Genomic DNA, 14267 nt, shown 5'->3' with positions numbered 1-14267 from the left:
TTGAGTTAGATTTTTATTTTTTTTTCTTTCCCCTCTTTTAAAATGCAGCAGATTCTCTGTCCTCAAACGCTGTCCTCACTTCTCCCTGCCAGAGATGATGGATTACTGTACTGTTCAGTGTGTCAGAGAGCAGACGGTCATGGGAGCGAGCCATGCCCCTCTATATGCACACACACATACACACACACTCCTGCTGTGTGTGTTTGTTATAGCGTGTGTGTCATGTGCTGGACAGGCCGGGTGAGGGAACGTAAGTCATGGTTATGAGTGCTGGTGATCTCTTTCTCCTTAACGTAAACACACACACAAGTGAAGCTGAACACCAGAAGAGGATCCGTCACACACACACACACACACACACACACACACACACACACACACACAGGTGGTGTGTGCCAAGCCAGGTTGCTGCAGCGCAGAGCAGGCTGTAACTCAGCAGTCACCATATGGACTGGTACTGAAGTCACAACACAGAGAGATGGAGGGATAGATTGGGGAAGGGAGAGAGGGTGATCTGGAGGGAAGGATAGGGGGATGTAAAGTAAAAGATGGAGGGAGAGAGGAAGGAGGGATAAGAGGTGGAAAGGAAAAGAAAGATTAGGTGTGGAGCAGTGTGAGGAAGGAGAGATGGAAGATATTTACATAAAAGGGGAATAAAAAAAGAGGGAGGGAGGGAGGGAAGATGAGGTAGGGACCGATGCAGAGAAGGATGGAGGGAGGACGAAATGATATTTAAGCAAGGATGTAGGAAAGGAATGGAGGAGAGATAAAGGTAGAAAGAATATTTAAGGAGGGAAGGTAGGAACCAATGTGAAGGGGGAAGGAGGTGAGGGAGGATGGAGCTAGGAAACTGCAGGGGGGTAGGAAAGATGATGGAAACTGGGGGACAGAAAGAAAGAAGAGATGAGGAAGGAAGGAAAGAGATGGAGAAAAAAAATTGGGTAACGATGGTAGGAATCGATATGGCAAAGGAAGGAAGGAAGGAGGAGAGGAAGGGTGAATGGAGGATGCATCTAGGAAAAGAGGATGAGGTGAGAGGAAGCGAGGAAGGTTAAAGGGAGGATGGGATGAGAATAATGGAAGAATAGCTGCAGAAGAACTGAGGAAGAAAGAAAGAGTGGAGGAGGAAAAAGGGAAGGAGGTAGAGAGAGGATGAGACTGGAAAGAAGAAAGGAGGGAGCAGAGGGATTAGGAGAATAAACAGATGGATGGTGCATGATGAGATGAAAAGAGAGAAGAGCTGTTCAGGTACCAGCCGCAGATCTCATGTAGAAGCAGAATTAAAGGGACAGTTCATCTAGAAATGACTTAATCCTGCTGCTGCACTTCACACAGGTGTCACTCATGTTAATTGCTGCCTTCAATTTAATTGTTGCTAAAACAGGAATTCAAAATTACCTTTATATCTGCAATTTCCTTTTTTATTCAGTTAAAAAAAAAAAAAATAAATTCTGCAACAGAATTTCAAACAAAAACTCTAAAATTTAACAAAATGTTTAAACATTAAGCTGTATTTTAAACCGGTTCATTAACATCAATAAACCCCAAAAGCCAACTTCAGTGATTTGAGCTTCTGTATTATCTGCTGATATCTTATAATGACTCATTTCAGAGTTTTAGACCTTTAAGAGTGAAGTTTTGTGACTTTACGTTTCTTTCTCAAATTTAAACCACTGTATTAAACTGATAGTTGATGCACAATTTGTCCTTTTAGAGAGTTAACTTTTAAATATCTCTTAAAATTCCCCCCCGGCCTTATTTTGGATAAAAATGCAGAACACCATTTAAGTTTCTGAGTTGACACTTGCAGCTATACTCTGGGACTTTTCTCAACATTTGAATAAAAATCTATTTCCCATCAAAGTCTAAGTCTGCGTACAGGAAGTCTTGATAGCAACCAGAAAGGACGCACATGGACGAGCAGAGTGTTTTGTAAATAACAGTTTATTTGAAAACCAGGTGGTCTGTTCTGTGGCCAGTTTAGCTGCTGCCCTGCTTGGCGGCCAGCCTCTTGTCTCTCTCCTCGGCGATGGTCAGACGGATTCCCTTTCCTCTGGGCAGGGACACCCACGGCTTGTTGCCCTGCAGACGGTAGAGGGGCGACAGGGGCAGGTAGAAGGTAAATGGTTAATGTTGATCGAGGGGGTGGTATCAGACAAGGTTTGTAAAAGCGTCTCATTCTGAATGTGTTTGTGTAAGGTTCAATCATGTTAATGACAGGTTTATTCTTTACAATTAAAAATCACAAAAACACAATTTATATGGTGATTAGAAACGTTCATTTACATTTTTAATGAATTGTTTAATTAACAAGATTCAGGATTATTTTTGAGAATCTGTAGCCATCATCTTATCACCATTTCAAGCTAAAATAACACTAATTTTAGTTTCTCAAATGAGATGTACTGATTGTCACAGTAAATTACATCTCTTTGGACAAACTAAAAAATTCTGATTAAAAAATAAGTCATTAGTTGCAGGTCTAAATATTCACAGTGCAACAGGTTTATTTTTAAATCTTGTAAAACATTTAGCAGAGATGATCCTTTAAAATGTTCTCTGGAGAAAAACCCAGTCAGTAATAAATATATTAATCTGGAGATAATGGCCTTTCAAGTTACGTGGAGCCATTTAAACACAGGGAGGAGAAGCGAGAGAGCGGCGTCCAGCTTTTCACTGCTGACGCTCTCCACAGGCCACATCCTCGTAATCACACCGTCTTTATCAAGGAGCTCAGAACTTCTTAGAGGAATTGGTAGTGTGTTTTCATGGCTGATCAAAACCAAAAAATGTCATCATTGCTCCAACATTGTGAAACACAGGCAGAGGTTATTCTCTTCTGCATGAAGAGTTTTTATCAACTGAGAGAAGTCAAAATATTCTGTGAATTTACTCCTCTCGGTATGACCCATATTTTATACTAGTATCAGTCCTGACACATGTTCTGTAAGGAAGTGAAGTTGTATCTAAGTCTGGTTGTTTCTTGCAACTCGGTCTGATTATTTCTACGATCCTCACCTTGCCAATGACGAAGATGTTGGAGAGCCTGGTGGCGAAGCTGTTGCCTGTGCTATCCTTGACGTGCACCACGTCGAAGGAGCCGGGGTGACGCTCCCTGTTGGTGATCACACCGATACGCCCCAAGTTAGCACCACCAGTCACCATGCACAGGTTAGCTGGAGGGGATGAGAAATATCACATTAGAGACACTGTGTTCATATTAAAATCAAACACAAACATCAAGTGACGTGAAGGAGAGCTGAACCTACCAGTATCAAACTTGATGAAGTCTGTGATCTTGCCGGTGTCCAGGTCGATGCGGATGGTGTCGTTGACCTTGATGAGGGGGTCAGGGTAGCGGATGGTGCGGGCGTCGTGTGTCACCAGGTGGGGGATTCCCTTGGTGCCAACGATGAGCTTCTTCACCTTGCACAGCTTGTACTGCAGAGAAAGAGGAAAGTTAGCATACATGTTGCACAAGCTGAGGCTAAAAAATGGGTTTAAACCCGTTTCCAGTTCTTACCTTGGCCTCCTCAGCAGTGATGCGGTGGACGGTGAAACGTCCCTTCACATCGTAAATCAGACGGAAGTGCTCGCCAGTCTTCTCGATGCTGATCACATCTGTAAAAACACAAGCAGTCGACAGTCTTAGCATCTTCAGCAGCTTCTTTAATACATTAAATTAGTTCGTGTCGTGGAGTTTAACACCTTCTGGATTATACAGACGTCAGTGAAATGTTAAATGGATTTCGAGCTCCGGGTACAAGTCTGCCATTAAATGCAAAGGAAACCGTTTAACAGCCAACTAACCAAACTCTGGCCTGACAATACTCCTAATGTGTTGACACTATAAGCGGTGCAGTAGAATATATCCATCCTGACAAGCTTATCATTATCCCTAATTTAAGAGACGATACTTAAAAGCAACTGTCACCCTTTCACTAAGAACCAGACAGATTTATCCCCATCTTGTCTTTCCAATTTAACTCATTACCATTTACCCACACTTAGTTCAAAACTATGAGAGCCTGTTGTGATTAAACTGTCTTAAAGGGAGTTTTACAGTCTCCATACTATGCAATTTTTTACCAACACTTCCTGCTTTATTTTACAACTTTGAGTCGACTCCAATTTACTTCACCAGCTACAAATTCACCATCTCAGAATAAACGCAAGATCATGGACTAGAGTAAGTCAAGAGCATCACATCTCATCTTTCTCAAAGACGCCTGAACACCGCCAAGGACACTTCAGTTGACACTTTCTGACCACAGCAGCGTCTCCACCTGTTCGGGTACCGGGATCATTCACAGTGACTTCAACAGATCAGGGTGGGGGCTACATGTCTTTTAAAAATACTTTGATTACTTGCACAATCAAATGTGTTCCTTTTGGTTCATGTATCATCCCACAAATCAGCAAAACTTCTCTGTACAAAGAAAAAATTAAATTGCCCAGTGTACTGATATACAGTGGAAACACTTTATTCCAAAATGCCAGTTTGATTAATTTAAGAGAGGAGTTGTCAATTTAGCCAAAAGTGTAGCCATCAATTTCAATAGAAATCATATAGGAACGATCTTTAACTGCTACTGGCTCAGAGTGGCAGGTGTTCAATGTGTATGTATATAAATAGGACGGCGTCGTCGTGCTGTGAAGACTTCCCCTGGATTTGGAAATTAAAACGCCGCACCTCCGTATGAGGCTGTTGGCCGGCAGTGAGGTGGAGAGAAAAGTGAATGGGTGACAGGTTTGGAGGAGGCGTGACTGTTGGACCCTGGACAAAAAAACACGTCGTGTCAAGGCTCCACAGCAGGTTCTGCAAAATTGGGTTTGTTGCGGTCATTGAAAAATACATTGGACATTGTGATTGAGCTGATGAGGTGTTGAGATTTAACTTTCTATCGAGATGGGGTTTGGTTTGGTATCACTGCTGAGTACAGTCCTCACGTTTTCCCCAATTTGTGACAGCGAAGAAGTAGTTTGTTTTTGATTCATAATCTCTCCCTTTCTAATCAAACCAAGTGGAGCAGCTGATGTTGCCTCACCTGTTTTCTTCAAATTGTTCCTGTTCTCACTTGAATCAAACCGACTTGGTCCTGCCAGTATCTCGCCTCCAAACCAGTCGGCGTTTAATTTATTAAGTTCATCGCAAAATCAAAAGTGACAACAATCGCTTGAATTTCCAGACAACCAACTAGGAAAGTGTTAGATCTGACAACTACAACTGAAGCAGCACAGACATCTAATATGAAGTTTAACGTGAGCGTCTTCCTGAACTGATTCGCCTAAAGTGACAGCTGCTGCGTCTGCCATGTTCAAACACTGACAAATGATGGTTTTCAATCCATCTCTTGCCACTTTTTTCCAAAAGAAATCTAATGATAGAAACTGACTGAAGGCAAAATAAATCTCAAATTTAGCAACTTAATCTCAAAGTCACATTTCTGTTTTGGAGCTGATTGTTGATATTTACTTGCCTCCAACAAAATGCAACAATGAGTAAGAAATGTCACAGTGTTGTTGTTGGAGCTCAGAACTTCTTAGAGGAAATGGTCGTGTTGTTTCAGCTCATTGCTGATCAAACCCAAAAATTCATCATTGCTCCTTCTACCTCCTCAGAAACTAACTAAAAGCATCACTAAACAAATCCACCGGCATCAAAACCAAAACAACAGTTTACAGGTTGTATAAATCCACCTCATCTTACATAACATTATCTATAAATTCTTATATACACATCAAAACAGGAACCAAAGATCCAATCAGTAGACTTTATCAAAAACCTTACTGACCACCAGAGGACATATCCTCCAACAGATTTTAGCAGAAATGAAAACTCTTCCAAGTCCAATAAGTTAACTCACCCATGAATCCAGCAGGGTAGGTGACATCGGTGCGGACCTTGCCGTCGATCTTGATGAACCTCTGCATGCAGATCTTCTTCACCTCATCCCCTGTCAGGGCGTACTTGAGGCGGTTCCTCAGGAAGATGATGAGGGGCAGGCACTCCCTCAGCTTGTGGGGACCGGTGGAAGGACGAGGAGCCTGAGAGGAAAGGAGGTAAAATACGTTAAAATGTGTCAAAATATATAGAATATAATACAAAGGATAAATGACAATCTTATTTGATTATTGGTATTTTTTATCTAGTAAAAAAATCAGAGCTTGCCCATTGATGTCTCATTTGTTGTCTGAGAGGATGGATGTGCACGCTCCATTACTTAAAACTACATCTCTTTACAAAGTTTCAGTCCAAGGTAATTAAAGCATGACTTAACTTCATAGGATTACTATGATGCTGTATGACAGCAAATCAAACAATAAAGGACAAAGGCGAGAAGAGGTTATAAACTAAATAACAGTTCTACTTAACAGCTGTATCTGACTTGTCTGCATACATGAAACACACAAATGTGAACTTGGAAATTGTCAAAGATCTGGTTTCCTGCTCAAATTGCCCCAATGTTTCACCTGAGCAATAATTGACTATCTTCATCGTCTAAAGTAAACATGGCCCTAACTGCAACTATTAACTGATTGATAAGTTTACACAATACTAATGGACATATCTTTTGATAATCAAATGGTAATTTTAAAAGCTTCAGACAAAAATATTCAGCACATTCTCAGTTGCCAGCTGCTGACCCTTGTCATGTGTAACAACTTAATGTCACGGTTTTGGACTTTTAATCAGACAAATCAAGACTTCTGTAGACATCAACTTTGATTCAGTGAAATAGTGACGTGCATCTTTTCCACTTCTGTGACATTTCATTCAAACAAACTGAAAATAGACAATCATATTCATTGATAATGAAAATAATCATTAGCTGCGTTGCTAGTTTCTTGCGTATTAAGGTCACTACAGTCACAGGTCTGAGTATGGATTTATATCATTTATAAATCCATAGTGATCTTTGAAAAACTCAGGTTGTGTAACACACTGCTTCTTTTCCAATCCCCAAACTCTGCTAACAGTTTAGCTACAGACATAAAGTGATCTGCACAACAATTATCAGTTAACTTGCAGCTCTCAAAGATGTGACATTACATTTTTAAAATAAAAATGTTTTAACAACGAAAGACCAGCAATTTATTCTTTGGAAAACTGTACTTTTGCTCCATGAACATAATTGACTAGAAACACGTGAGGATGCAAATACATTTAAAAAGAGGAATTCATGTACATCACATTTCAATAGCGATGTCTTTATGATTCATACCGTTTTGCTTGCAACTCTTGAACCTCAAACCTCCGTTTACACATTTACACATCAACACTAAACAGAGATGACACGAAATATAACAATTTACAAAAAGGTAGTGGAAACATTACTTACGAACACTCCGGTGAGCTTGTCAAGCATCCAGTGCTTTGGCGCTGCGACGCGCTTCAGGTGCTTCTTCGGTCCTCTTGCCTGGAGAAGAGAGGACAAACCCGGTCAACAAGGCGGCAAACAACCATCAGCGCTGGTCTGGTAATATCACAAGAGCCATAAATACAAAGTAACGGCGGCAAAGAAGTAGGAAAGCCCGCTTAGATAAGGACACGCTCGGTCAGCCCGGTTAGCATGGTACGCTAACGCCGGCTGCGGCCTAGCCAAGCTAACGCCATCACCCATTAACATATTTTAAGTCTCAAAAGTTACATTAACGTAACTATGGTCCCAAAATGTAGAAATATCGCACAGGTTTACGTACAAAACAGCGACATTCCCACCGACTAACGTAAAAGCATTTTTCCGTTAAATTAACGCGCTAACACTGATAGCCACGTTCAAGCTAACAAGCCGTGGCTGACTGAAGTAGCGTCAACTGACTTAAAATCATCAATAAAAAACAACAATCGATGTTTTTGGCCACAATATTAACATCTACCGTTTAATAAGGTGTGGAATTTAAAACTAGGACATGTATATGTGCGATAACACAACAGCAGAAAGCGATGTTTGGTGATTATTTCAGAGAGGAATCGTGAGGAGAGACAGCTCACCATGTTGGAGTCTGCGGGGAAAAGGACCTCTCCTCTTCCGGAAATCAATGTTAAGGCCGACTACGGCAGACTGGGAGGGACATAAGAGCTGAAAGTCGCAATGTAAAATCGTACAAATTTGACTGCAATCGTTTCCAAGCACTTTTTCTTTCTTCTTCTTTTTCTTTTCAAAAATTAAATTCTCTTTAAAATGAACAACTTTCCGCTACTGTGAATTATAATTTGTATGCTCATTCTTTAGATTTTAAACTATTATATTGATATTATACATTACTTTTGCTTTTGATAGAATATTTTTTATAGTATTGTGTTGCTACTTTTACTGAATACTTCTCCCACTAGGCTGTAATGTAGTAAATGTGACAGTTGTTGACACATTTCAGTCAAAACTGCCAAAACAAGGGGAAAAGTCAGGGCATTACTCAAGCCCATAGGATTTAACCTCTGGGGACCATTAATGTCTGTGCAAAATCTGTCTAATAAACAGGGCCATATTTATTTGGGCACCATAGTGATTTAAATGTGATGCACCAACCATAATATCCCATAATAACAACCTGCTTTCAAGGTTTTGGTCCATTTACCCTCCTATTAGTTCATCCTTCAACTCCCTTCGCTTGTTTCAGACTGTCTTGGACAGGAAATGCCAGTGTTGCAGTCCTGTTTACACTTATGGAGATAAAATTCCTCCTGTCTGTGTCTTCCTCTGCCAAATGATACCAACTGATGCACACATGAAACACTCTCTCTCTCTCTCTCTGAAGGTCTCTCTGCTTCCTCCAGGCGGGTGCAGGAACTAAACCCAAAAGCTTGGGACAAAACCTGGAGTCTATTTATACATACTGTAAGAAAAATGCTCCCTTCCGTATGGTTTTATCACATATTTATCTCTGCTGACCCACTTTATTTTCTTATTTTCTTTCCTTGAAACATAAATCTTCAGGGCGTGCACGAGTCTGTTTTTCTGTGCAGTGTTTCCAGCAGAATCAACCCACTAACCTACATTTTATTCAGACCACTTTTTACGTTTTGCACAAGCTTGGAAGAGCTCCACAACGTGGCCTTTGGCCAGCAGCTAGTTGGGGAACCCATCTACGTTTTCTCCATTTTTAATTTCCTGACCCACTTCTTTTAAAAACACGCTGTTGTACTGGACACTCAATCCACAACCCAGGAAGTTTTAGCTCAGGATTAAACACAGATTTGTGGAGTCACATTACAAAAGTTGAGGGAATAAAGAGGCGACATTTGTTTAAAGTGGCTGTCTGAAAGCTGCAGTATTGTTAAATACAGATGCAGAGTGTAATAAAGTCCAGCTGATGGCAGTAATAAAACAAGTATGCATGGCTTAAGCTTCTTATCTCAGAAATACACACACACTGCAGCCAGATTCACCCTTTTTAAAAATGCTTTCTCAGCTTTGTAAACCCAAAAACAGCACTTTGTTATGACACACAATCGTGATTCATTAGTCACCCTTAATTATTGACAATCCTCTCTGTTTTTCTGTTTGTTATAATGTGCAGCTGTTGTTATGGTCATGTTCATTCTTTGATCTTTGTCAGATTTCTGTCCATCTAACCTCCATTTAACCAGGAAATACATTTAAGAAAGATGCATTTTTACAAGAGAGACCAGGACAAAAAGATAGATAGATAGATAGATAGATAGATAGATAGATACTTTATTTATCCCCTAGGGGAAATTCATGAAAACAGTGTAAAGTTAACACAGTCATAAACAATTAGTCACATACGCTCTAAGATGTGACAAGTTGAGCTTACTTAAAAGAGTCTAGGAAACCGATTGCACTAAAAAAGGCAAGTAACTATAACTAATAGTCTTAAGTTAAGTTTACTTCATATCCACTTGTCAAGTTTACTTTAAATCTAATTGTATTAACTTACATTTGTGAAGTTAATTAAACTTAAAAGTAGCAAGTATAATGAACTTGATCTTTCTAAGTGTTACCAACTTAAGTAAAACAAGTTAGTTAAACTTAACTGAGCAGTTGTGTCTACTTAATTTTGTCAAGTTACTTAAACTTAAAAATAACACGTATAATTAACTTGAACTTTGTAAGTGTTATGAACTTAAGTAAGCCAAGTTAGTCTGACTTAACTGAACAGTTGTGTTTATTCAGTAGAATCTAGGAAACCGATTGCACTAAAAAAATCAAGTAAGCAGAACAAAGAATTATAAGTTTGCAGGTTCATTTTATTATTGAAACAAAAGACCAGAGACCACAAAGGAGAGAAGCTTGATTGTGACGTTTGGGGTCACAGCTCAGACTCAGAAGTAGCGACCACCTTAAATTCATTCATAAATTATAAATCATAATGTCATTTTTAGAGGCTGATTTGCTGCCTTTTACTATCTGAGAAATATTTCTAATATCAGATGTTTGGTCTCTGAGCTGACATGAGAATCGACACTGGGTTCATTTAAAAGCCATAATATCATTTATATATTACTGGTCTTGTGTATTTATTTTATGTCTTCCTGCTGTTTTTAAACCACCTACTCTTCTCTTCATTCTCTCTTGTTCTCTAAACGTATCCCTCACTTTCTCCCACCAGTTAAGCACTTGAACTTGTGTGTGACCTTTTCTGTTTTCACACTTTTGTTTTCTAACCCACATTGTCCACGTTAATTAATTTTTAAAGAAGTTTATCTCAGCATTAATTATGTAACACGGGACCATTTGATGAGGACTGTTCCTGTACCATGTGTGTGTTGAACAAAGCTCTGTGCCAGTCTTGTTACATGAACACCAGATGGCAGCATTGCAGCATTGTATTGTTGAGTTCACATGTAAGTGTGAAACTTGTTGATAACTGTATTCGATGGACGTGGGGTGAATTAAGAACGGGCAGAAAGTTTCCAATTATAAATCAGTTATTAATTAATAATTACTTATGTTTAAATGGAGCTGCTCTGGAAACAACAACAGTTTTAAAACTCAGCACAAATAATGACAAGATGCACTTTTCCTACAATTGAGCTGCGATGAAACAATATTGATGTTTCTTCCAAGAAGACTTTAAAGAAATTGTTGGGTTTTAACTGAGCAAAACTAAATGAACCTTACACAATTGTACCACGCAGAAAACGCAAAGACGTGCAGCATAAAGCTTAAAGGTTTTCCTCTTAGTGATTTGAGGTAAATGCACTTACCACCACGTACCAGCAGGTGGAAGCGTTGCACAAACAGACAGAATGAGACACACTGAAAGTTTCTATGAGCATTTTACTGTATGTTTTCAAATGCTTTCAAAAAGGCAGAATTTTAGGTTTTCTAACAGCACTATGACAAAAGTAAACTTTTATTTAACTATTAATATAGTTATTATTCTGTATTTTGGTGACTATATTGTCTCGTATTCTGCATATGACCCATGTATCTGATGATAAACCTATATCGTGTTTGTGCTGCTGTTTTAATGACAAATATTCACTCCAGCTCAGATTTCACTTTCTTTATTTTTCCCCCAAACTCCAGAGCCGTAACAAAAATACAAGCATTTTTCAATATGATCTCAGTCATTTACATATTCATATAGATGTACAAGTGAGAGCCGGTGAGCAAAAGTGCTTTAAAAATCATCTTTGAATAATATTTATTTCATCATTAGGAAAAAAAAAAGAAAAAGAAGTAGAACCAAAAAGCAAGCAAAAATAAAACACAAAGTAAGACTTTAATCTACAGGTTTAAAGGTAAATATGAGGAATAAATCAGTTTCACAAATGAACCTGGCAGCTGAGAAGTGGCCCAACGTTTTCATTAGTGCGGAGCGGAAACCTTGTAACAGGGACCTTTTAACAGATATATCGCCACTCGTGTCGAAGGTTTTCACACTCCTTGATGTGTCGGGACATTTTTCACGACCCTGAGGCCCAGAGGCAACGTCCGAGATGAGTAACAAATCTCTGCTGTCGTGTGTTAAACTAAACTTACTTCATTAACCGTAGGGACGATGAAGGGTTTTAGTTTAAGTGTGTTAGACGTCCCACCTAAAGCCTCAACGCCGCTTGTGAAACCTTTAGTTTATTTGTGAAAAGAGTTTTTCTAGACCACGTCAGAGCAGGTCCAGATGTAAAACCACCAGCCTGGACTTGTCAAAGGGGGTTTTAAGGTCGACCTGGTCTGTTGTTGACCTGATGGAGGAAGCGGGTTTTAATCGTTTTTAATCGGCGTAAAACTGGCAGTTACTTTCATTATTGATGAATCTGCAGATTATTTCTTCTGATTAATCATTTCGTCTATGAAATGTCAAAAAGTTTTTTTTTAAAAAAGGAGTATTAAATGTATTTGTTGCTCGACTGTAAATCCAAATATCACAAAACATGTGGTTCATAATGATGGATGACTCATTTTGACTGACATATTAATTATTGTTCTGTTAATTGCCTCATTTTTTCAGCTCCAGTGATAGTGTTGATGAAACTATTTTTAGAGACGTGTTGATTCGACTTCATGGTCATTCTGGAGGCTGTTGAATCGTATTGCGTTTCACCGGCAGGTTTTTTCCGCCCTAATTATGTCATTGAGGGTATTTAATTACAAGCAGGAAGTCCTGACATCTGGAAGGGTTCAGACTAGCTCAAACCTTCTTGACTCATTAATAAAATTAATCCACTATCAAACTTGCTGGTGATCAACCAACTGAAAAGTCCCAACTCGCAGTTTTGATGAAAATAAAAGACTTTTAAGATTAAGTATGAAAATGTAAATTTGATGGAGAACTAGAACAAACTGTTTGAAGTTCAGGTGATTTGTAGTTTGAGCTAAAACATACAAAACTTAAGTTCAGGTGTCCATCACAATTTCAAATGGTACACTGTGATTACCTGAACCTTCTTTCCTTTTCTTTTTTTTGCAGTAATTAAGTGCTAAAATACACCCATGTGAATATGTTTGCATGGATCTGAGTTTCTGGCCATTAGAAACCAAATAGCTGTGAGGTATATTTTGGTTCAAAAGGTCTGTGCCGGGGTTAATCTGCAATATCGGGGGTCAGGGAAAAAGAGGAAATGAAAACCCGCAGACGATTCAAACATCTCGACCAGGCAACTTCTCCAGGGAGGGGATGGGAGGAGGAGGGGAGGGTGGGTAACGTCCGTCTGGTTCACACAGCAGAAAAATAACATTCACTCAGCTGGGACAACACACACACACACACACACACACGCAAAAGAAAAAGGACTTTAAAACAACGTTGAGCAGATGGAAACAAACACAAGACTGTGTTCGATCTGAAGAATGTTATTTTGACCCACTTAGGCGACGAGACGGAGGAAGAGAAGATCCAGTGTGTCTGTCTGTTGGATTTGGAAGTGATGAGAAGCATCTTTATTTCGCTCTTTGCTTCCCACTATGTCGGAAAAGTGACTGGTTTAAAGGAAAAAAACGCAGCAGATCCCTTTAAAAATAAAAAAAGGTATTCTGTCAAATTATTCCTTCAGCAGGTTTTCATTAATCTCAGCTTCTCGCGTTTCATTAAAGAAAGTTTTGTGCTCACTGACTGTAACCGAGACCCACACCAACATCAAAAAGTGGTACTGAGCAGTGTGTGTGTGTGTGTGTGTGTGTGTGTGTGTGCAGGAAAATGGTCTTAAAGGACTTATGTGTTTATTGTGTGTAAGCTGACCTGTCTTTATCTAAATAAATTAACAAGGCGCAGCGTTTGTTCTTCCTCCACCAGGGGTCTTCATCCTGCTCATCGTTTCCCCCTTTAACACACACACACGTTGTTGCATTTTCTGACTTCAATACCCCCTCATCTCTTTTCACACACACACACACACACACACATTAACAACCCTGATACCCTGTGAAGTCTGTGTGTAACTGAACAAGTGCCTGTTTCATGGCCTCTACTCCCGTTTCCCTGCTGTAATACCATCCCCATGCTCCCGTGTGTGTGTGTGTGTGTGTGTGGGTGTATTTCCATGCCTTTGTGTGCCTGCGTATAGTTGGTTTCATCCTGTGTGTGTTTGTATGGACTTAAAATGTACATGCAGGTGTTTTGTTGCAAGCTCACGCACACACACACACACACACACACACACACACACACACACACACACACACACATATATATACAGACAGACAGACATACAGGTGTGGTTTTGTTTTTTTTGGTGTGTGTGGTCCAAGAGGAGACCCACAATGGCCCAAGATGACAGACAAGCTGGGTTGAGGTGAAAGGCCTTTGTTCCTGCCGTCTCCCCCCGTCTCTTCTTACCACAACAGATATAGGTCAGAGCC

At 39.7% G+C, this 14267-nt stretch overlaps 1 protein-coding gene and 2 non-coding genes across 3 annotated transcripts; all 3 read right to left on the bottom strand.

The window, feature by feature from the left end:
- Positions 1 to 1926: 1926 nt before the first annotated feature.
- Positions 1927 to 8053, bottom strand: rps4x (ribosomal protein S4 X-linked). Its single transcript, XM_023422719.2, has 7 exons — positions 7997 to 8053; positions 7344 to 7421; positions 5868 to 6048; positions 3524 to 3621; positions 3270 to 3441; positions 3019 to 3176; positions 1927 to 2082 (listed from the first exon to the last, which is right to left on the bottom strand). The coding sequence occupies exons 1-7, from the start codon at positions 7997 to 7999 to the stop codon at positions 1981 to 1983; spliced, it is 792 nt and encodes a 263-aa protein (XP_023278487.1). The 5' UTR covers positions 8000 to 8053; the 3' UTR covers positions 1927 to 1980.
- Positions 2730 to 2802, bottom strand: LOC111667137 (small nucleolar RNA SNORD61). Its single transcript, XR_002761630.1, has one exon. It is a non-coding gene; the product is annotated as a small nucleolar RNA SNORD61 (small nucleolar RNA).
- LOC111667138 (small nucleolar RNA SNORD61) lies at positions 5530 to 5605 on the bottom strand. The gene has a single exon (XR_002761631.1). It is a non-coding gene; the product is annotated as a small nucleolar RNA SNORD61 (small nucleolar RNA).
- Positions 8054 to 14267: the final 6214 nt, after the last annotated feature.

Source organism: Seriola lalandi, unplaced genomic scaffold (assembly GCF_002814215.2).
Source record: "Seriola lalandi dorsalis isolate HSWRI2012SDOR001 ecotype SW California unplaced genomic scaffold, Sedor1 jcf7180002054684, whole genome shotgun sequence".
In the NCBI taxonomy this organism is placed as follows: domain Eukaryota; kingdom Metazoa; phylum Chordata; class Actinopteri; order Carangiformes; family Carangidae; genus Seriola; species Seriola lalandi.
Note: the sequence above shows the minus strand (reverse complement) of the source record. Positions and strands in the feature narration are given on the sequence as shown.